Source organism: Ascidiella aspersa, chromosome 1, assembly GCF_963924565.1.
Source record: "Ascidiella aspersa chromosome 1, kaAscAspe10.2, whole genome shotgun sequence".
NCBI classification, from domain to species: domain Eukaryota; kingdom Metazoa; phylum Chordata; class Ascidiacea; order Phlebobranchia; family Ascidiidae; genus Ascidiella; species Ascidiella aspersa.
This window is the reverse complement of record NC_139447.1, coordinates 33,105,019-33,125,512: the sequence shown is the minus strand read 5'-3', so window position 1 is coordinate 33,125,512 and position 20,494 is coordinate 33,105,019. Positions and strand designations below refer to the sequence as shown.

General features: G+C 34.0%; 3 protein-coding genes across 5 annotated transcripts; 1 reads left to right on the top strand and 2 right to left on the bottom strand.

The window, feature by feature from the left end:
• Positions 1 to 181: 181 nt before the first annotated feature.
• On the bottom strand, positions 182 to 1,803 carry LOC146169866 (protein prenyltransferase alpha subunit repeat-containing protein 1-like). 2 transcript variants are annotated; one of them, XM_083380548.1, is made up of 4 exons: positions 1,714 to 1,803; positions 1,460 to 1,648; positions 1,151 to 1,381; positions 182 to 1,120 (listed from the first exon to the last, which is right to left on the bottom strand). In XM_083380548.1, exons 1-4 carry the CDS (start codon positions 1,773 to 1,775, stop codon positions 457 to 459), a joined length of 1,146 nt encoding a protein of 381 aa, XP_083236674.1. In that variant the 5' UTR covers positions 1,776 to 1,803; the 3' UTR covers positions 182 to 456. The 2 variants fall into 2 exon arrangements, with proteins under 2 accessions (XP_083236674.1, XP_083236666.1); XM_083380540.1 differs by having other exon boundaries at positions 182 to 1,381.
• Positions 1,804 to 3,059: 1,256 nt separating this feature from the next.
• On the top strand, positions 3,060 to 17,002 carry LOC146169865 (mitochondrial sodium/calcium exchanger protein-like). Its single transcript, XM_083387724.1, has 14 exons — positions 3,060 to 3,185; positions 3,757 to 3,912; positions 4,216 to 4,268; positions 5,602 to 5,659; positions 5,981 to 6,092; positions 6,911 to 7,078; positions 7,516 to 7,684; positions 8,223 to 8,347; positions 9,999 to 10,168; positions 11,114 to 11,246; positions 11,849 to 11,970; positions 12,565 to 12,799; positions 13,626 to 13,693; positions 14,539 to 17,002. The coding sequence occupies exons 1-14, from the start codon at positions 3,060 to 3,062 to the stop codon at positions 14,716 to 14,718; spliced, it is 1,875 nt and encodes a 624-aa protein (XP_083243850.1). The 3' UTR covers positions 14,719 to 17,002.
• Positions 17,003 to 17,178: 176 nt separating this feature from the next.
• Positions 17,179 to 19,388, bottom strand: LOC146169864 (uncharacterized). 2 transcript variants are annotated; one of them, XM_083380578.1, is made up of 3 exons: positions 19,145 to 19,388; positions 17,903 to 18,116; positions 17,179 to 17,827 (listed from the first exon to the last, which is right to left on the bottom strand). In XM_083380578.1, exons 1-2 carry the CDS (start codon positions 19,270 to 19,272, stop codon positions 17,939 to 17,941), a joined length of 306 nt encoding a protein of 101 aa, XP_083236704.1. In that variant the 5' UTR covers positions 19,273 to 19,388; the 3' UTR covers positions 17,179 to 17,827; positions 17,903 to 17,938. The 2 variants fall into 2 exon arrangements, with proteins under 2 accessions (XP_083236704.1, XP_083236696.1); XM_083380570.1 differs by having other exon boundaries at positions 17,179 to 18,116; positions 19,145 to 19,387.
• Between the last annotated feature and the right edge of the window lie 1,106 nt (positions 19,389 to 20,494).

The following is a 20,494-nucleotide window of genomic DNA, read 5'->3' as shown; positions in this document are numbered from 1 at the left end:
AGCATTTTTAAGCCCTCAATGCTTAGTATGATATCTCAAACAGTAATCTTTCTACATTTTATTTGCCTGTTTATTATGTTCCATGCCCGTTATCTGTATTAATCTTTTGTGTGCATTCTAATTGAGAACGGCAATTTAACAAACGATTCCTAACCGCTACTCCCAAAAAGTAGAATGCAGTTTACAATGTTTATTATTAAAAACGGTTGCAGGTGTTTTCATGTTTTCGTTTCACACCATTTCTACATATTTCACCGATATTTGTATAAAAATACAATTGTACCAAATAATATGAGCAAACGAAATAAATCCTGCAATGTAAAAAACCTATTTGTTTGTTGATATGGCACTATGTTCTACTTTGCATTCTTATGCTTTTCATGTGCAATGAGGTTTTATTTCAATAAAAGAAACAATCGTAGAATTCAGTGAATCTTTAGAATTAGCTTAACTAATTCAGCATTGCTCAAAATATCTTCTTGTAAGAACTTGGTGATTTTTAAGAAGTGTATGAGAATTATTTGGATATAGTTTTTCAATTTCATCACAAAACAACTCATTGCCTTTTCTTGAAAGAGAAACATTTACAAAAGCATTTTCTAAAAGATTGTGAAACAAAACAATTAAACCATATTTACACATCCATAGTGCTTCGTGATTAGGCCCATGTAGTCGAAATAAATCATTACAAAAGTTTACTGTTTCCGTCCAGAATGAAGAAATGTCCTCAATGGAGATTTCAGTCTGACCTGATTTCGGCAGTTTTGACTTGTTTTTACAACAAGAACATACTTTATCATTCTGTAGTAATCCTACAATTGTGATAAGCCTAAGAATTTGTTGGCAGTATGAAATGCCAGAATGGTCCGACACATTTAATTCAATCCAGTTTCTTGAATGTTGAAGTTCGCTCATCAAAAAACTAATTGATTCAGTTTGGAGTTCTAAAGGCGTTTGAGTTAACACAGTGGGTAAAATATAGGTGTTTATCACCCAAGACCTATGACTCCAAGCATTATAGTTGGATGCATGACAATTGGCTATATTTTCACAAACTTTCATTTCATTTCTTATAAGTTCCAAATCAAAACTTGCAAAATTATCAGAAACAGGTGTATAACTAATCAGCAGCTTTTTACATGTTTCACACTTTTTCTTCGTCCCAAAATATGAGTGTACAACATGTGGATCCCTGTAGGAAATTCTTAAGAGTGTCCATCTCCTATGGGCAAAGGATTCTGTACTTTTTGGGTGTCTCTTTAGGCAGAGTTTGGCAAGATGTAATTCTGCTTTGAGTGTGTCTTTACTACAACAAGTTGCCAACACTTGTTTTCGCATGTTCCATGCAGTTGTACAATCGCTACAAAGAAGTAAAATGCACCTAAAAACAAAATAATGTTTTATATTGTTTTAAAACTGTAAAATTTAAGCGTTAAATATCTTAAACAAAACTATTCACCTGGTATATCTCATAACATATTCCGGTTTCTCAATTTCGTTTTGTTTAACATGTTCTAATAAACGGGTGTATGCATGGAGAAAGAGTGGCTTAATACACCACATTTGCAGGCCTATGCATTTTCCCTCCAATTGTATTGGACTTTGGTTGACTTCTTCTTTTTCGTTTAAAATTGTTCCAACCTCATCTCTGTTATAATAAATAAAATTTTAAATAAACAGTTTTTAGCAAAAAAATGAAAAAATCATACGTACACTTGCGTTAACGAATCATAAATTCTGTTAAAATCCTCAAAAATTCGGTGGCCAACGTCCATTTTTTTCTACAGTAAACCAAAGGTAAAATGTTGTGACTTGTGACACATCGTAGTTCTTGTTTACGGGGATTTTCTGCAATAATACGCCGAATCAAAAAAGTTATTGATGCGCTTAAACTATTTCAAACGACTTTGTGTAAATGCAAGCACAAAGTTTTATGTTTAAAACAGCAAAAATCATTTACTTGAGATTCCTATTTTTTTGTAACGAGGTTTTTTAAATGATTTTGCAATTATGTCTGGCAAGGCAATGCTAAACCATTCAAGCGTGCAACTAATATTGTAAATACAACTCCACTTTTGGAATTTATTGTTGTCGGAAAGACCACCACTTGATTTTTATTGGTTAGTACGGTATTACAGATTTGTTTCGTTAAAATTTTAGCTTATAAATTAAGGTTTATTTAAATAGCGACATTGCTTGAAGTGTACTTTATTGCAGCTGCAAACAAAAAATTGCAGGCGGCATGCTACAATCAATCATTACATAAAATTGTAATGTGTTTTTAACGAATCGATAACTTTTGACAACTAAACTCTAAGGGCTCACAAAGCGTAAAAATTCATATGCAATTTTTAAGATTATAATTTGTGTAAAACTCAAACATTTAACTTGACATATGTGTGTATCACACAATATTACCCAAAAAATGAAGGAATTCAACACTGGATATATTTTGACCAGTTTTCATTGAAAACTTATTCTAATTCAAAACTTAAAAAAAAGTTAAAACTTGTTACAAAATTTATTCTTCTACATACACCAGGTTGGAAAATAAGGCCTGCGCGGGATTTAATATTCCCCACGCAGTTTCCTGCTCCACCGAGGTCATAGCTGCGCATTTCTTGTATAATTTACCTAAAATGCTGTCAGCACCGAAAAATTGCTCAAACGCGCAAAACTTTTGTCGCGATAACGGTTTTCAGCCGTGCTCTTTTTTTCAGCATTTTCAATATTACAACCAAGGTTATTACAACCGCGACAATTTTGGCGGAAATGTTTTTAAAGCCCCCCAATTTCAAGTTGCAAATTCGTCTCCACTATGTAAAATCCAAAGTTTCCAATCTGGTACATACATGTGCAAATTGTAATTAAGGCTGTTTTTCAACCATGTACCTAGGCCTTCCTGGGGAGACACAGATATTTTGGGGCCACAAGCATATATTATTTTAATTATTACCCTGTTAATCTACATAAACATTTATGAATTTAAGATACTATTTGAGCATGTTATCAAATGTATTTTCTTTTACTAGGATCTTATTCTATAATAAGTTACTGTCATGAAGTATGTTGCACTTATTCTTTTTTGTAATCTATTTTTGGCAAGTGCTCTAGACATTGATTTGGAGAATGGAACGATACAGCCATACAATGGAACTAATTTAATTTCCAAGCCGTCTACTGAGGTTTGTTTTTTTATGCATTTTATTCCTAATGTATAAATCAAATTAAAGCTTTTTTAATCAAAATGAGTACCTAAAACAAAAAACGTTTGTTGGATATAGACATAGAGTGATAAGTAAATTTGGGCTGATATATTTTTGCTGATATTTTGTTATGAAAAGATTTTGCTATAAAACAAATGAATTTCTTATTTTTAGAAAAAAAAAGATTCGTTCAGCATCATGCAAAGTTAATATACAAAATAAGATATAGGTAGGCTAGAACTGAAATGTGATTTTGATTTTATTTTCTATCAACTTAATTTATTATGATATTCGAGATATATAAAAATATCGGTATCAGGTATCTGTGAGCAAAATCTGGTATTGGTATTGGTCTGATAAATAACAATGGATCTCTAGTTAGTTATGTAGCGAAAATAAATGTCTGAAATGTTATTTTAAAGTTTAGGAATGTCAGAAATCAAGTTTAGAATAAAACAATTTTATTTTTGAAAAATATAAGATGAAAAACATCCAGATTTTTTTTGTTTTTTTACATTTAAGATTTTGAATGTCAATGCATCTTTTTCAGTGCCGGGATTACCACAAACTTCACAACTCTTCAGAATGGTGCAAGTTTATTAACGAAACGGAAAATTGCCAAATGGACGAGGGATTTGTTGATTACATTTCCACGGCATTTTGCAAATTTAATAACAAGTACCTTCCTGCCATTGCAACTATTTATGTAAGTTATGTTTTCAAGTTTTTTTTTATTTTGTTTTATATATATACCCTTGCATTCCATGTAAGTTGTAATAATTTTTAACTTACTAAACCAAAAAAATCAATATCTTTTACTGACTTTAAACAAATTTATTCCATATTACGTTAAGAATATTAATTTGTCAATGAAAAAGTTTTATTTATCAACAATTGACAGGTAGATTTATCAACAAATTAACAGGTTTTCTGTTTTCAATTTTGTTGTGCACTTGTTTTATACAAATATTGCTTAATTGTTTTTGAAAAGACAAACTTTTTATTTTAGGCAATTTGGTTGATCTTTCTTTTTGTTGGACTTGGAACCTCTGCAGAAGGATTGTAAGATTTAAAACAACATTTTGTTTTTTCAAGTATATTGATAATGTTTTAACATATGACTTTCCTCTCGCGTAAATAAAATCAAACGAACCAACTCTTTTAAATTAGCAACATTGTCGATTGAATAGTAACCTAATATTGTTTAAATAATTTTGTCGTACAGCCAGGTCTTGTAAAATTTTGCATTTTGTTACCAGTAGGGTTAATCAAACAAGTAAATGTACACATTTCTACTGAGAACTGTTTGTGTAATATTACATTAGTTAGCCATACAATTTTTGTTATGTAAACAAATATTGTGTGTAATGAATTTCATAACATCTGTTTAATTTAATGATTAATTATCCTGAATTTAACGATTTGCATTTTGATTGCTGTTTGCCTGTGAAAACTTATTATCACTGTTGGAATGACCTAAGTCACTGACTTGCCATAATTGACTTAAGTGACTGTTATCAAATGACTTGCTTGAATTTAAGTGACTTTTAAGTAACATATTAAAATGACAAAAGTGACTTTTAAGTGAATGTTTTTGAATGACTTACTTCACTTAAGTGACTTTTAGGTAACTGTTTTCAAATGACTTACTTAACTTAAGTGACTTTTAAGTAATTGTTTTCAACTTACATGAATCTTAACTTAAGTGACTTTTGAGTAAATGTTTTCAAATGACTTACTTGACTTAAGTGACTTTTAAGTAATTGTTTTCAACTTACATACTTAACTTGAGTGACTTTTGAGTAAATGTTTTCAAATGACTTACTTGACTTAAGTGACTTTTAAGTAATTGTTTTCAACTTACATACTTAACTTAAGTGACTTTTGAGTAAATGTTTTCAAATGACTTAAGTGACTTTTAAGTAATTGATTTCAACTTACATACTTAACTTCAGTGACTTTTGAGTAGTTGTTTTCAAATGACTTACTTGACTTAAAAGTCTGTTGGACAAACAAACTTACTTAGCCTTATTTTAAGTAAAAAAAGGTCCTATAATTGAATACAGTTTTAATAAAATTGTTTTGTTAGTCTCATATTTTTTTGTAATAAATGTAGTGTGTAGTTGTAACTCATTGTATACAGTTCGCATGCCATGTTACACAACAGATGCAATACCATGTTAATGATTTACTGATGGCCAGGCCTGCAACAGCCAGTGCCAACCACTTCCTAAGCTTTTATAGGCCTGTAACAATTCCCTAATGCATAACAATTACTCTGAATTATGTGTGATTAATCACCAATTCCTTCTTTCAAAAAAGCTGTTTCCTGTAGTAAGCCTTGGGATTGCTCATGCTACAAGGATCCAGTTGTTTACTACATATTTCTGTTTAGTTTTTGTCCTGCTCTTGAATACATCGCTCACAACCTTGGACTCAGCGAAAACATCGCAATATCCTTTTTCTTTTTATTTCAAATAATATTTTTTCTCTGACAGAACTTTCAGTATTCTAGTCATACAAAAATGGGTTAAATAGACCACCTTTAGGTAATGAATTGATAAATGAGTCAATTTTTATGTATGTTTGAAAAAATTAAGTAAGTCTTTCGTAATAAAAATTCTTATACAATCAAATTTCTTATAAAAAAAATTAAGAAATTATTATAAAAAACTTCTAAAATCATTCAGCATTGGTTTGGAACAACTAATAGACACACATTTATTTTCATATTTTTATTTGATGTTTCTCCTTGACCAATTGTTTGATTGCACGGCTTAACCATTGTTGCATTTGGAAATGGAGCCCCGGATTTGTTCAGTGCATTTGCAGCCTTTACCAACCCCAACCCCTCAGCAACAAGCGTAGCTGTTGGAGCATTGTTGGGTAAGTCATTGTAAACAGCAGACTAGCAGCAGTATTCATATAGTGCAATGTTGATATAATGTATAAATATGCTGTTGCTACCAGGCATAGTATATTTAAAACAGGTTCCTCTGGCAATATATGTTATATATATATATTTCCAGAGGAACCTGTTTTAAATATGTTGATATAATGTCTTAGTTTTTTTGCAAATGTGCGATTTGTGCAAGCTGTTTTAACTTATGTAAATATTTTTAACGATTTTAAAGCCAACTGAAATCAAGAACAAAATATTATAAATGACTGTATGTAGAAATGATCATTTGTTACAACTATCAGCATAAATGCATTCGGTTTAATGTTATGTTCAATTGACAAGAAACAAATAAAAATTACTGTAATGATTTTTACGTAATGCCAAAAAATTGAATTGTACATACTTTTGTTAGGTTTACGTTTGAGTTCATAAAGTTTTATCGTTGATTATCTGTTACTTCTGTGGTATTGGTCATACCAAAAGCCAAATTAATCTCGGTATTTAAACCATGGTATGGAACCAACATAGCACTTTCTACCTCGAAATGAATGTTTTTCAGAAATTGTCGGTAACCTTTCGAATGGCACTAAGACTCCTTCTGATAAAGCCTGAAAAACTTTATGTTTAGTAATTCTGCTTATTTAGTTATAGCAATGGCGTCATTTAATATTAAGTCGGACGGCCGAACTTTTTTCTCAAGGCTCCGAATAAAGTACAAAGTATCGGAAATCCCTAAATACAAATGCCTTTTAACCCTACACCCACATTAATACGCAACCAACACGTGTTTTGTTGCTGACAGGTGCGGCCATGTTGCTTACAACCGTGGTGGCCGGTCTGGTGGCCACTACACAGGAGTTCACCATTCCACAACGCCCCTTCCTACGCGACATGTCATTTTTTATCGCCTCCACATTCTGGGCCTTCTATTGCCTCTACTACAGCGAAATACCACTGCTAAGTTCTGTTGGTAAGTTACAATATTAGGTGTATTACAAGGTATAATAATTGGTTTTAAGAGGTATAATTAAAAAAAATGTATAATGGGTAACCTCTACTCCGCATTGTTATATGAAACAATCAATGAATGCAAGATATCCTGACAAACAAGGATTGATTAAAATATTTTTTTTAATTTGAAGTTGTCATAAAATTGTCATTTGCAGCTATTTTGCCGAAAAACGTTTATTTTTCATGGCTAAAAAGGCGGTGCAAGAGATATGTTAGGTTTCATAGACAAATATGAGCAATAAAATATGTCCGGCCCGAAATGTGTATATATATAAAATAACGTTTCTGAGTTTTTAAGCGTTCCTAAAAAGCTGTGCAAATCATTTTGAAATTACCAACCTATTTTGTAACTCCACAAAAAGGTCGTATTTTTAATGCAAATCGACTTTTTTCCAGGGTTCCTTGTTTTCTACGTGTTCTACGTGACTGTGGTGGCGATAGGTCGCTACATTAACCAGCGACAACGAGCCGCGAGACGAGCTTTGATGCAGGACGAGGTGAAAGAAGGAAGTGTTAACGAGGCTCCTGAAGTGAACGAGAACACAGGGCTACTATCCGCCACCAGGTTTGCCTTATCAAAAGATAATCCGCTTTTGCACAGTTTTATAACTTGGGCGATGTCATGAATTACCTCACCACATGCAAATTTTGCGAACAGAGTGCAGCAGACAAAGGTGCTGTTATTAATTCTCGATTTGATTCACCTCCGAGCCTACGGATAGCTATTATTGCAGACGGCCCCGGTATAATCGAGTTCGGGAGTTCAAATTTCACCGCAGTTCAGTTTTTCGTTTTAATGTCTTGCGTGACGAAAGTCCTTTATAGATCGACCGACGCCCGTTACCTTTTTCTAAGACTCCTTGAACTACTTGTAACCTTGGTTTTTTTCTATTATTGTCTCGCGTGCACGACTTTTTTGTCGATTGATTACGGTAATGGCCTTTCCGGCTTCTGGTGGTCTTAAACTACTGGCAACCAGTTTAAAAGCCGAGTTCTATTCGAACCGAAAATATTAAACGCGATTCCGACTTCCGAGTCATACAACTCTCAAATCACTTCGCCACACTCAAAGCCACACGATGATAAAATCAGTCTTGCTTTAGAAACGCAAACAACAACCACGCCGAGCAAGAACTTGCGTGGGAAGACGTCAAACTACGAACTAGCAGTTGGAACAGTGAGAAGAGAACCAGGTTTAGTGTTCCTGATGAGGAACAATCAAAGAAAGGTACGACCAGTCACCCTTAAGTCTTCTATTTTTGTGGACCTATCTAGAACTATATTTATTTTGCCGACCCCTTCGCTCCCTTGAAATCATAGTGAACCCTACTTAAACAGTCCACAAAAATAACGGTAACATTTACAATCACTGCTTGTTAGCAAGTCATTTTGAAATCGTTAAACTCCCAGTCAAGTAATTTGTGAAATAAAAAAGTACAAGTTTTTCGAATAAATAACAAGTCAAGTAGCGGTCCAAGTCATCGGTTGCCTAAGCCGAGTCCCAAGTCATAATTATACTTTAAACTATTGGAATTCGTAAAGTCGTTTAACGCAACATACGACGGGCAAATTTTTTTTGTGCAAAAAATGACCAAAAGACTTAAGTTAAGTAAAGTCATTGTCCAAAAGACTTCCGGTAAGTAAAGTCATTTTGCCTAAAAGATTTAAGTCCGCTACTACAGACTGCATTACGTCACTTTTTGCAATAATAAAAATAAAACATTGGGAATTTGTTTTAAATGTACTAAGATTTGCAAGTTTTGGAAATGAGAACGCAAGTTTAAAAGGTAACTTGGCAAGTTAGTTTCTCACTTTTGTTGTTTTGCGTCGCACTTTAAAATTCTTTCTCGTCTCATTACTGCCGACTTCTCGTTTTCTCCTGAGCGACTTAATTAACTACTTTATCCGGTTGGGAAACATGTCATTAAAGGAAGTACATATAGGCGTAGGCATAATATGCCTCCTAGCTGTATATTCGTTTGTGTACCAAAGTACATCTATTCTAGCAAGTTCCAGTACCATATTCTCGATTTCAAAAGGAAACGTTCCAAACGTACAGTGCTGCGAAGTTTTGTTGATTTAAATTGCCCTCAATTCAAATATTGGCCTATTAAAATATAGCTCCTGATAATGCAAACCGTGGTGCAGCGAACCTTTTTTTTACTAAGCAATATTGGTAATGTCGGTTAACATTATGATAACGGGTAGGATAAGATACAAAAAAAAGTTTTTTTGATTTTTGAACACAATATTTGACAATTCTTCGCTATAACTTAATAAAACCTATTTAATTTTATAAAGCCACTGATATGTCTGTGCTACGTTATACGAAGAAGCGACATCCACCTTAACCTGTTTATTAGGGTTGTGCAAAAAAACGCCTATTTGTCAAATTTGAGGCATCTAGACGAGTCTAACAGCAAATTTGCCACTAATAACTTTAACTATACAAATATAAAGACGTATTACTATTAAACGTGACAACGAAATAACATACGTAATGCGCTAAATAAATCTATATATATTATTATCAAAGCCCATACAGAAGTCGGACGATTTTTTTGAGTTATTCGAAAGCATTACCAAATGCTACTTCCGTATCGTGTTTTACGGCCATTATACATCCAACTACAACCTCCAGCCATTATCTTAAGATTTATTGAAACGTTTAAAATGCTAGTTACTACTGCATGGGTTTTGATATTCATTTTACGGCATATTCAAACCATATAACCTTCAAGCAATATGCTCCAAACCTAGATTTAGTAATCACGAGTAACTTTGATTTAGTATTCTTTCAATGAAAGAATTTTAACACAAGGAAAATAGTCATATTTGACGCAAGATATCCAATTTTTTCTCAAAACTACCGTTCGCAGACATTCCGAGTTCTTCCGGGGAAATACCTGGACTTGACGACATCTTGGAAGAGAAGGTTAACTTCGAGGGAAAATCGATCTGGTTTATCCTGTGGTTCGGTCTGAAGCCGTTTCGTGGTGGTCAATGGAAGAGAGCGGGTGTGGCAAGAAAAAGCGTCATGATTCTGCAGGTAAAGGCCAGGAAAGAGGCTTGCACCTTGACCTTATATCTGGAAGCGTTACGCTAGAATTAGGTTGTCGCAGGCGATCGGAAAAAGCTGGAGTGTGTTGTATTTTTTTTAAATACACCAAAGTTGTAAAAATAAGGATAAAAGTTTTTTAAATTGTTTTTGGGATCTGTATGCACGCCAGCTTCAGCGAAGTATTTTGACATTTTTTTGGAATTGATTTAGTATTTAATTTTTTTTTTTTGATTACATCAAGAGGAGAGGTTGGTAAGGAATAACATATTATTGGCCCATAAAAGGATTTGCGCTTTTTTTGGCATAAGCGCGATTTTTAGGAAGGCTCTTTTCCAAGATTCCGAGTCAATCATGTACGCCAGCTTTTTTGACTAATTAAATATAATATTTTGAAGAAAAGTAACTCTAAAGTGAAAAAAATAGGTTATAGCTCTATATTTTTCCATTGCCTGCAAGTCGTCATCAGTTTTTAATAGTTTGTTTAATATTCTTAAGACTTCAGGCCTATCCCCTTGCAAAATCGTACTAAGCAAAAGTACAATCAAATATCCTATTCATGACGTTTATTAGACCAACTAATGTCCATTGTGGTTATGGTGCTACGAGATACAGCTTACCTTTTTCAAATATTGCTTTTTTTAAATGCATTCATTGGTAACGTATGAGGAAAATCAGTGTTAGAAATTAAGGAAATTATTTGTTTTCCATAAATATAAAAATGCTAGACAAACATCAAAATTCTGACCCAATCGAAAAAATGTATAGATGTTTATATTTCGGTCCGTAACAATTAGAAGAACATTCAAAATCATTTAGTTTAGAATATTTTTGTACACCGTTCGACTAAAAGTCATCCTTAGTAATAAAAAACAGTAAAATTTAAATAACTCGAACGAAATCACTTTTCTGTCACCGGGTTTCTTCTATTACCAGATTCCGTGGAAGATTCTATGCAACGCTACAATCCCTTTGGTGGGATACGAAGAGCACAACGACAGATGGAACAGACCTCTGTATTGCCTCAGCCTACTATTGTCTCCAATGCTCTGCGTTTTCGCTACCAAAGGTGAAAAGCTGCCTTGTACATATATGTAATGTTGTGTATAGATTATTTTTTGCTTGATGTGTACGTTTTAGAAAATCTTGGTAACATTAGAAGCACGGCATTGGAACTATTCAACAAGAGTTTCTAGCACTGTTTAAAGGTTTCTTGTTTATAGTTTTCTAAAAATTATTTCAGACGTTGCTTTAACCACCATTCATTTATTTGGACAACTGTTTATTAGACAATAAATGTCTCATACCCGCTTGACAAATATTCAGTTAAAATAGAGTCTTATTTTGTGTAATATTACACTATTTAATAGCAAGCTATAGAAAAATCCTGCCCGCTCTCCTTTTTTTCGAATTTTAGCGATTCCTTTATTTTTATTTGTTATTTTATTTACGCCCTATTACAATTTAATTAAAACAGCTTTCAATTTAAATTCAGGGAATTTTTTAAAACAGCAGATTTTTAGTTTCAGCAAGTGCAATTACTCCGTTCCAATATTCCAAATATCAGAACTAGAAAGGTGTCGCTTTTCTTGGAAGCGTGACGTCATTGTTTTGTGTGATTCTTCGACAGGGGGCGACGTGACGTCATCATTTAGTTTTATTGTTTTGCAGGGGGTGACGTGACGATAGGGGGCGTGTTCCCGGTGTGGGCGTTGCTGCTTGTGATTAGTGCGATTTTTTCTGTCGTCGTTTGGTTCACGAGCTCCAATGAAAAGAAGCCGGTTTATCAATGGGTGAGTATTGCTGAATAAAGAAGATAAGTTATATTTTTACGTTTGTCTATATCTGTTTGAAGTCAGTATGTTGTTTAAATGTCAAACACCTATACTTTTTTTTAATGTCAACTTATAGGGATATTAAAACCAATAAATTGTGTATTAAATGCCAAGAGGCCACACACCAAATTTCGTTTTTTAACTTTTTGAATCTGACTTACTTATTAAACAACTTTGTGTATCACCCGGCACCTATTTTTAGGGCATTTCATCTTAAAATAGAATGCGAGTGTTGAGCTATAGGAAATCTCCTGGTAAACATGTTATCAAGTGTATAGTTGATATTGGCACGAGTGACCATGGAATTAAATATATATTTGTATATATTTTATCGAAATTAAAGAAACAGTCCAGCGTTTGTGTTTATGTGTGTTTATGCACGATAAAGTAACCCTTAATGACCCAAGATAAACCGCAGGCTTACCCAATTGTGTTGATGTTTACTTGCTTCAGGCATTCGCTTATTCCGATTTGTTTAGGTTAATTGCAAAGAACTTTCTGGAACATTTACGGTTCGAACATATTTTTTCTTAAGCAACTTTCCTTCTTCAGGTGTTCGCCTACATTGGCTTCGTGGCTGCTATCATCCTGACCTACACAATCGCAAACGAGATTGTAAACCTCATCCAGACCTTCGGGACAATGCTCAATGTCACTAACGTCATAATGGGCCTCACCTTCCTCGCCTGGGGCAACTCGATCGGTGACGTCATAGCTGACGTGTCGCTTGCCAAACGGGGGAATCCCCGAATGAGCATATCGGCGTGTTTCGGCGGACCTTTGTTCAGTATCCTTTTTGCTTTTTTTTGTTTTTTGTGATTCAAGAAATATCTTTAGGACAAGGTGAAACTCATTTTTTGGCAGAACTGGAAATTCAGTTTTCTTTATTGTTACGTTACCAAAAAAAACGACAAGTGTAGAGAAATAAGTGCAAGTATTATGATTTCCAGGTTATAAAGCCAAACATTTCCTTTTTCGTTAGAAAACATACCTATGATCGATAGTTCATTTACTCTTTTGAATTAAATGAATCTCTTATAGTTCAAAATGACGCCATGAAACACGTAGACTTGAGGTACATGCTGATTTCAGGACGAAGCCAGGTCTAAAGCGTTATTTTCTTAATTAATCTTTTTCTTTTTTTGAATAATAAGTCATTCCATTTTTTTTTAAATTACACAGATTATATTTAGGGCTTCATGAATTCATGCACCCCTAAGGGTTCGCGTACCCCAGTTAAAAAAAAGAAACTGTTTCTGAATAAGTGCAGAGTCGTAATGATCTTGATTTAGCTCAAAAGTCCTGTATCGTAAATTGATAGTTTAAAAATTAACTCAAGTGCAAGTATTTAGACAAATGTATTTGTATTACCTAAGTTTTCATATGTTTAGTTAGGTGCGTTTTATTGCCAAATAGCTATTAAAATCTATAGGTGCGTCAAATTTAATAGTTTACTATTTTATTTATAATGCAAATGACTCGATTTCCTATGTCAATCTATGATTTTATTCTGTTTCAACCGAATCTCCTACCTCTTTACCTAAACGTTGCTTTTAGAATAGTTCGAAGGTTTACGGCTTTTGCTATTTATATCCTTAACAACTATTAATCAGACCTTCTTATTGGTCTTGGTCTTCCATGCACCGTCGCCATTATACAGAACGGTGGAAGTCCAGTACAGGTAAAATAACAACCTGTTGTAAATATAACCAGTTAAAAACACAATTTTAGGGTAAAACATAATAATGCCTAATACGACAAAATAATACACCCATAATTTCTGTTTTTGTGGTTGTTTATTTAAAATTTAAAGATTGACCTAATTTATAGGGAAACTATTACTCTTTACATTGTCTGCAAGTAACCATACCTTAGTGTTGGGTAAAACCCACCGTTTTGACGCCATTTGTATTTACCGGTAGATGGAGGTAGATGTTAAATTCAATCGTTAGCAATTGAGCAATTTTCTTGCGTTACGACGCCCAGTTTTATTTTGCCCGTTCTAAATGTAGTAGTGACGACTGACGAACAATCATTACGCTCAGCAGTGGAATTTTTTTCATGATTTTTAGCATTGTAAACTTCATCAAAATAAAGCAATAAACCTGATTGGCGATATAGTAGATGCCAAAGCGACAATGGAAATTTGTTGTTTTTTTTAGAAGCTTTTGTGGCGGAATTTTAAAGGTTTATTTTTTATATCGTATTTTTTTTTATCTATGTATGAGATCTGATTGGATACCGATGACGTCAAGTGACTCATTGTTATGCCCAAAGTAGCCAAATAGATAAAATAAAGGTTCAAAAGGTATTTTTTTCACGTTGGCAGGCCCAAATTTTTTTAACATTCCTATAGTTAACAGATTTTACTTTTTTGAGCATAGTAATGACGTCATTTGGTATCGGATCGGATCTGATCGCGATACTTCTATTCCAAAATATCGGTTATTAGTATCGGATTAAACAGTCTAGTTTCGGACTTCCCTAAGTAAAAGTATCGAACACCTAAACTCTTTGTTTCTCCAGGTCGCATTCACCCACATTGAAGCCACCATCTGCGGTGGGCTGCTCACCAGTCTTTGTGTCTCATTCGTGGTAATTCCCCTGCGCCAGTTCCGCATAACCCCGGCTTATGGCTACATTCTAATCTCTCTCTACCTTGTCTTCCTCGTTCTGGCCATTCTGGCCGGCGTTGGCGTACTCTAAAGACCCGGATTTTTTGTGTTTATCTCGCTAACGCTTTTTTTTCTTGTTTTTCCTTCGTTTGTTTTCAGATTTAACCTCCAAACAGTTGATCGGGCGATTTTGCTTTACCGAATTAGTCGTTGAGGTCAAGGTACTGTTACCGTTTGTTTTTCTGTTTGTCATTTTTGCTCCTTAAATATCGTGATACCCCCACGACCAAGATTCTCCATTCGCCTTTTCTTTGTTTTTATTTAACTTTCTGTTCATGAAAGATGTCTGCTAAAAACTTTGAAAAATCTTCGGTAAAATGTGGCGCTTTCAAGATCCTTGCCTGGTTAGTTGTTACTTTCAAGACTGAAATTCGTCAATGTTTTTTTGCGTTACTGTTTTTTTTTAGGCTAAATTTTAAGCATCACCCGTTCGACTAAGACAGTCAAGTTTGAAGTTCAATTCTAGAGAACTTCACGCTATGAGCTGTTTTTCGTGTCTTTCTAAATTGTTCCTAATCTACCCGAAGAACAATTCTGCTGTGATATCTCAGGCCTAATTTTAGTTGGGGGTACTCTGATAACCCAGGTTTCGCTTTTTTCTCTTTTGACGTTATTGTTTCTTTTTTCCCTTAAGAGCTGTCATTCAAGCCTTACTAACCTTTTTGTCAAAAGACAAAACCCGGGATATGCTGTGTTATCTAACATCTTCATTTAAGAGGTTACTCTAACAATCTAGGTTTATTCTTGTTATTTTCGTTTTTTGTGTCCTTGATTAGCTTTTGTCCATAAATTTGCGAAATTTTCGCAAAATAGCCTATAGTTCGTTTCTCTGTGCTACCTGATGCAGTAACGTACGTTAGTGTCCCAAAACATTGGCGCAATTTACCTTTATTCTGAAAAAAAAACAGTTAACGTTCTAGCAAGCGCTTTGTTGCTGTTGGTTAAGCAACTTATCGTTAACCTGACTTCAAGCTAATTGTAAGTTAGTAGCTTAGCCTCTCTTTGAACCCATATCGCCTTGTATCTATTGGGTTAGTTTCAGCAACTATAGATTAACTTGAACTTATTTATGCATTTAATGTGAAGCAAATCTTTTCCGCCAACTTAATTTACTTTACATTACTTCCACCTACACTGCGTGTGACTTACAAATTTTGTCATGCTTTTTTATAAAAATAGAGCTTTCTTAAGTGAACTTGATTACTGGTATGATCCTAAGAACCAACACACCACCATAATATTCAGTATTTGTTTTTCTATTTATATGATTCAAATCCTTGCGTATCTGACAATCACAAATCTTATGTTTTGTTCTAATTTTTTATATCATTTTTATGTAATAAATTAATTTTTTCTAAAAAATAAATTGACCTAATTTTTACTTACAATACATTTTTGTCAAAGAAGCATAATTTAGCCAAAATATTACGCCATTTTTTGTAATTTGTAAAAAAGTTTCAATGTTTTTGTGTTGCTCCTCCTCATACATGTCTAAGATATTTATCTAACATTCGTTAGCAAGAGACAATTACGCCTTTCTTTATAAAAATATACCTAATCGCTTCATGTGCAATGAAATAGTAAAACGGTTTCGATTGCGTTTTCGTTTTTGCCTTTTCAAATCGATTTCTTAAACTTTTTTTTCGTTTTTCCTATTTATTTAGTTGTAGTGAAATATGCAAAAATCCTAAATTTATAAAGCCAACTGTTGGCTTGTTTCAAAATTGATCGCCTTCGTTTTGACATTTTCTTGAATATTTTAATTTCGTGCAATCCTTCCTTGTTTTTTGCCTCTAAGTTCCATATCTTTTCCAGTGTTTAAGTTATTTCTAAATGGTATAGTTCCTCAAAGACAACATATGGAGTCAAACAAATCTAACATTGGAGCATAATGGTTGCAGTTTGACGTAGTAAGAATATTAAAGCCCATACAGAAGTAGGTATCATTTTGAACGTTTTGAATAACTCTGTTCATTTCTAACACAATCTACGTTGAAAAATGAAACAAGAATTCGAAAAAACGTTCGAAATGATACCTACTTCTGTCTTCTGCATTTATATTAAAATGATTTCCTCAAGATAACGCATGTTTTTACCTGCAAGAGTTTAGTAGCAACAGAGCTAATGTCGTAAGACATCAGGACTTAATATACGCTTGTAGTAAATATTCAGAGGTTCTGCGTTTTTTTTTTCAAGTTGTTATAGTTGTACATTTTCGATTACAATCCACTTAAGTCGTATTGCAAGGTGCACCCATGTTTTTGTTGCTTATTTTCTATTACTCTTGTTTTTTCGCTTGCAAATAAACGTGAAGCATACTGCCCGTTGTGGTTCTATTTTATTTAATAAAGAAAACTATAGTTTTAAACAGATTGACAAGATACTGGTACAACACTAACTGTATAATTATCTATATATTCACACCCTCAAATCTGCTAGATTACTAGGGAAACAAGCTAACACATATTTTTTTTTTTTTTTTTTTTTTTTTTAATGCACCTTTATTTTAATTGGTTTTGGCACTAAAGATAAAAAAGAAGATGCTACCCTGATATACCTATCGACGGCATCTATATAGTGCATTAAAAGTGGTGTGTGCGGACGAATAGGCATTTGTGACTGAAAAGTTTTAGTCCACATTATAGTTCAATAGAATGCGAGTTAAGTTAATCAATTTCAATACATTTCGTTATATATTAGTAGGCTAATAGTTGATCTTTATTTATGGACGTCTTTTTATAGTTTTATTGCAAGGAACCAATAATGCAGCGTTTCTCAACCGTGGCCCTCGGCCCCCCAGGGGGGCCACGGAGCAGTCTTCAGGGGGCCACAAGCTTGTCTTAGTTTACTAATTAGCCTGTTAAACTATTTTTTTGGTTTGTGTTACGTCTTTAAAGACCTCTCTTATAATGTTATTTAAAGTGTTTCTCAAATTCGTGAGCAAGGGGGGTCACGGAGTGTTTAGTGCTAATGAAAGGGGGCCACGACTCATGAAAGGTTGAGAACCTCTGCAATAATGGTTACAAACAATAAAAGCCAGGTAAAGTTATTTAAAAGTTTACAAACGAAATGTACAATAATTTAGAAACCAATGGTTCTTTATGGAGAAAGCAAAACAAAGTTTTTCCAACACGATAAATCTGTAATAACAAAAAAATGTTTACCACCATTCACAGAAAGACAAAAAAAGGAATTGCAATTAATCGACAACAAACCTAAGGTATAAAACGAGCACAAAGTGTGCTTAAATCTCAGTTGTATCCTTTCCAAGCGTAGCTATTGACCACACCCATCCTGTAAATTCTGCCTTGGGCAACCCGCTTCGAATCGGTGACCTTTTCCGACGCGTTCTTGGTGAGTCGGCTCAGGGTTGTTTTGATTTGGGCGCGTGTGGCCTTATTATGGGACCACTCGTCCGGCCACCATTGCCTGAATAAAAAAACGGATTAGCGCCTTACAGGCCATTCTTTATTCATTTTTTTAGACCTTGGTCGTTACGGTTTACAAAGCAGTCTTCGGTGTCCTATAGGCATATAATATGTTATTATTCGTCTGTTAAACTAGAATTCGTGTTTGTTAATATGAGATTTCCTTATCACGTTTTGTCTCGCCTTTAGAAACCGCTTTAGTCACGTTCAACAAAGCATTTTTTTAAAACGTCTTAAGAAAGTCAAAGCCCATACAGATGTAGGTAGCATTTTGAACGTTCAGATGTAGAAAATAAATAAAGAATTATTTGAAACGTTCAAAATGCGACCTACTTTTGTATGGGCTTTGATATTTCTACTAAGTTTTACTACAAACGCCAAACAAACTTGTTTTCAGGTAAAACTATAGTTTATATAGTGGCAACATTGCAACGAATCGATAGGGAAATAACAAACAACAAAGCTAATAGCCTATTGTTGGGTCAGAGCCGGATCCGGGATTTTTGTTTGGGATTAGGCCGTGAAATTTTTAGGAATGACGTCACAAGGTTACGCCATGACGTGACGTCACAAAAATAATAATTAAAGAAAACCACTTCATTTTTAGCAAACTCCTGCGCAAATTATTGCAGCTAAATCCAGTATAACTCACTATAAAAAAAACAACATTTATTTGGTTCAAATTGGCAAAACTTTCAACTTAAAATAGAAAGTGGCGCACATTGGACACATAAAAGAGGTTCGCACATTGTTGGAAATAATAGCATGTATAGTAAAATTTAATAAAATGCACTTTATATAGTTTTTAAGTTCACATGGCTTAACATGCCATAATATTCAAGACGTCTTTGGGTTTAAAAGATCTCCTTTAAATGCCAAAAAGTCGTAAAAATAGATAGAAGTTTACACGAAGCACATTTACAAGATAAAAGTTGGAAAAAAATATTGTTGGGGGCCAGTGCTTAAATATTTTCTCGCGCCACAAGCTAAAATATTTTGAGAACCACTGATCCAACTTTACCCACTTACTTGACTTGACGAGGTCGATGAATGGACAGACGCTCAACTGACTGCTGGATTTCGAAGTTGGTCATCCTTTGGTGGCCCAGCGGAAAGTAGCAAGGACTTATGGTGCCCCATCGCGTTCCGGGAGCCATGTTTGCCAGCAACTACGGTACAACAACCAGTTCTTACAGCGCAATTTACATCAGCAAATGCAGTTTGCCTGAACGTGTGTTGTTTTAAGCTCTAGCCCGCCGAACAAAGGTGATTGTCTACGCGCGAGACTTTCAATTGTGACGAAATGGCTTTTGTGTTTAGGCTTGTGCTCTGCTAAAAACACTTGCTGAAAAGGCTGAGACCTATTGTAGAGACACTGAGACGATTCGACACAAAACACTACTTGAACCGAAGACAATTAGCGAGCTGTGTTTAGCAGACAAACTACTGTAGAGCAGAGATGGACAAACTACGACCCGCGAAGCAATTTAATCCGTCTCGCGGCTTACTTTTTATAAAAATTTTTTAATAGAAATATGCCTTTACGTTTTTTCTCGTAATTTTAAAATATTTTATTAAATAAATTATACATGCAAGGTATCCTCAATTATATCTATACCTTTACCAGCTTGTCAAAACTAAACTATTTATAGATATCTTTACAAAGAAATCACACCTTATGTGTATTTCGAATCCCCCTTTTAATTTGGCCCGCCAAGACATTTTTCGTCTCTCATGCGGCCCTTTGTAAAAAACAATTCATGACCCCCGATCATCCTACAGCCACTATATTTTTAGACATTGTTTTGTCCATCAATAGGCCTTATTTCTATGAACTTCGGACTTATTCCGACAGTTTTATGTATATTTTAGAGTTTATACCATTTTATGTTATTCTATTGTGGTTAAAAAACAATTGCAGTATATTGATACCCCTGTTATTGAGTTAGTTAAAAAACTGTTTTGAAATTCGACTTCCGGCTATTAACGTAACATAGGATTTAGTTTTAAATAATAAGGAAAATTTAAATGCCTGCCTTGATATAACATTTCTGATTAATTCTACTGTAAAAAGTACATTAAAAATCAGTTGCGGAGCACTGTACTAATAACTAGACCAGGGGTTCTTAAACTGGGGTCTATGGAAGGCCTAATGAAAATAGTAGTATACATTTAAAAAATAATAAATTTTTAAAATAACTTTAATAAAAATTAAAACGATTTGCACTGAATGTTGGCTCCATTACACTTTCACATTTTTTGTTCCAAAATCGGCAGATTTCTGAGGTCTATTTGCATTGTGACGTCAATTTATGACGTCACTATGGAAATTTCCCGCCTACCGTGGTCCACGCCAGGGAAAATAAAATTTTAGGGGTC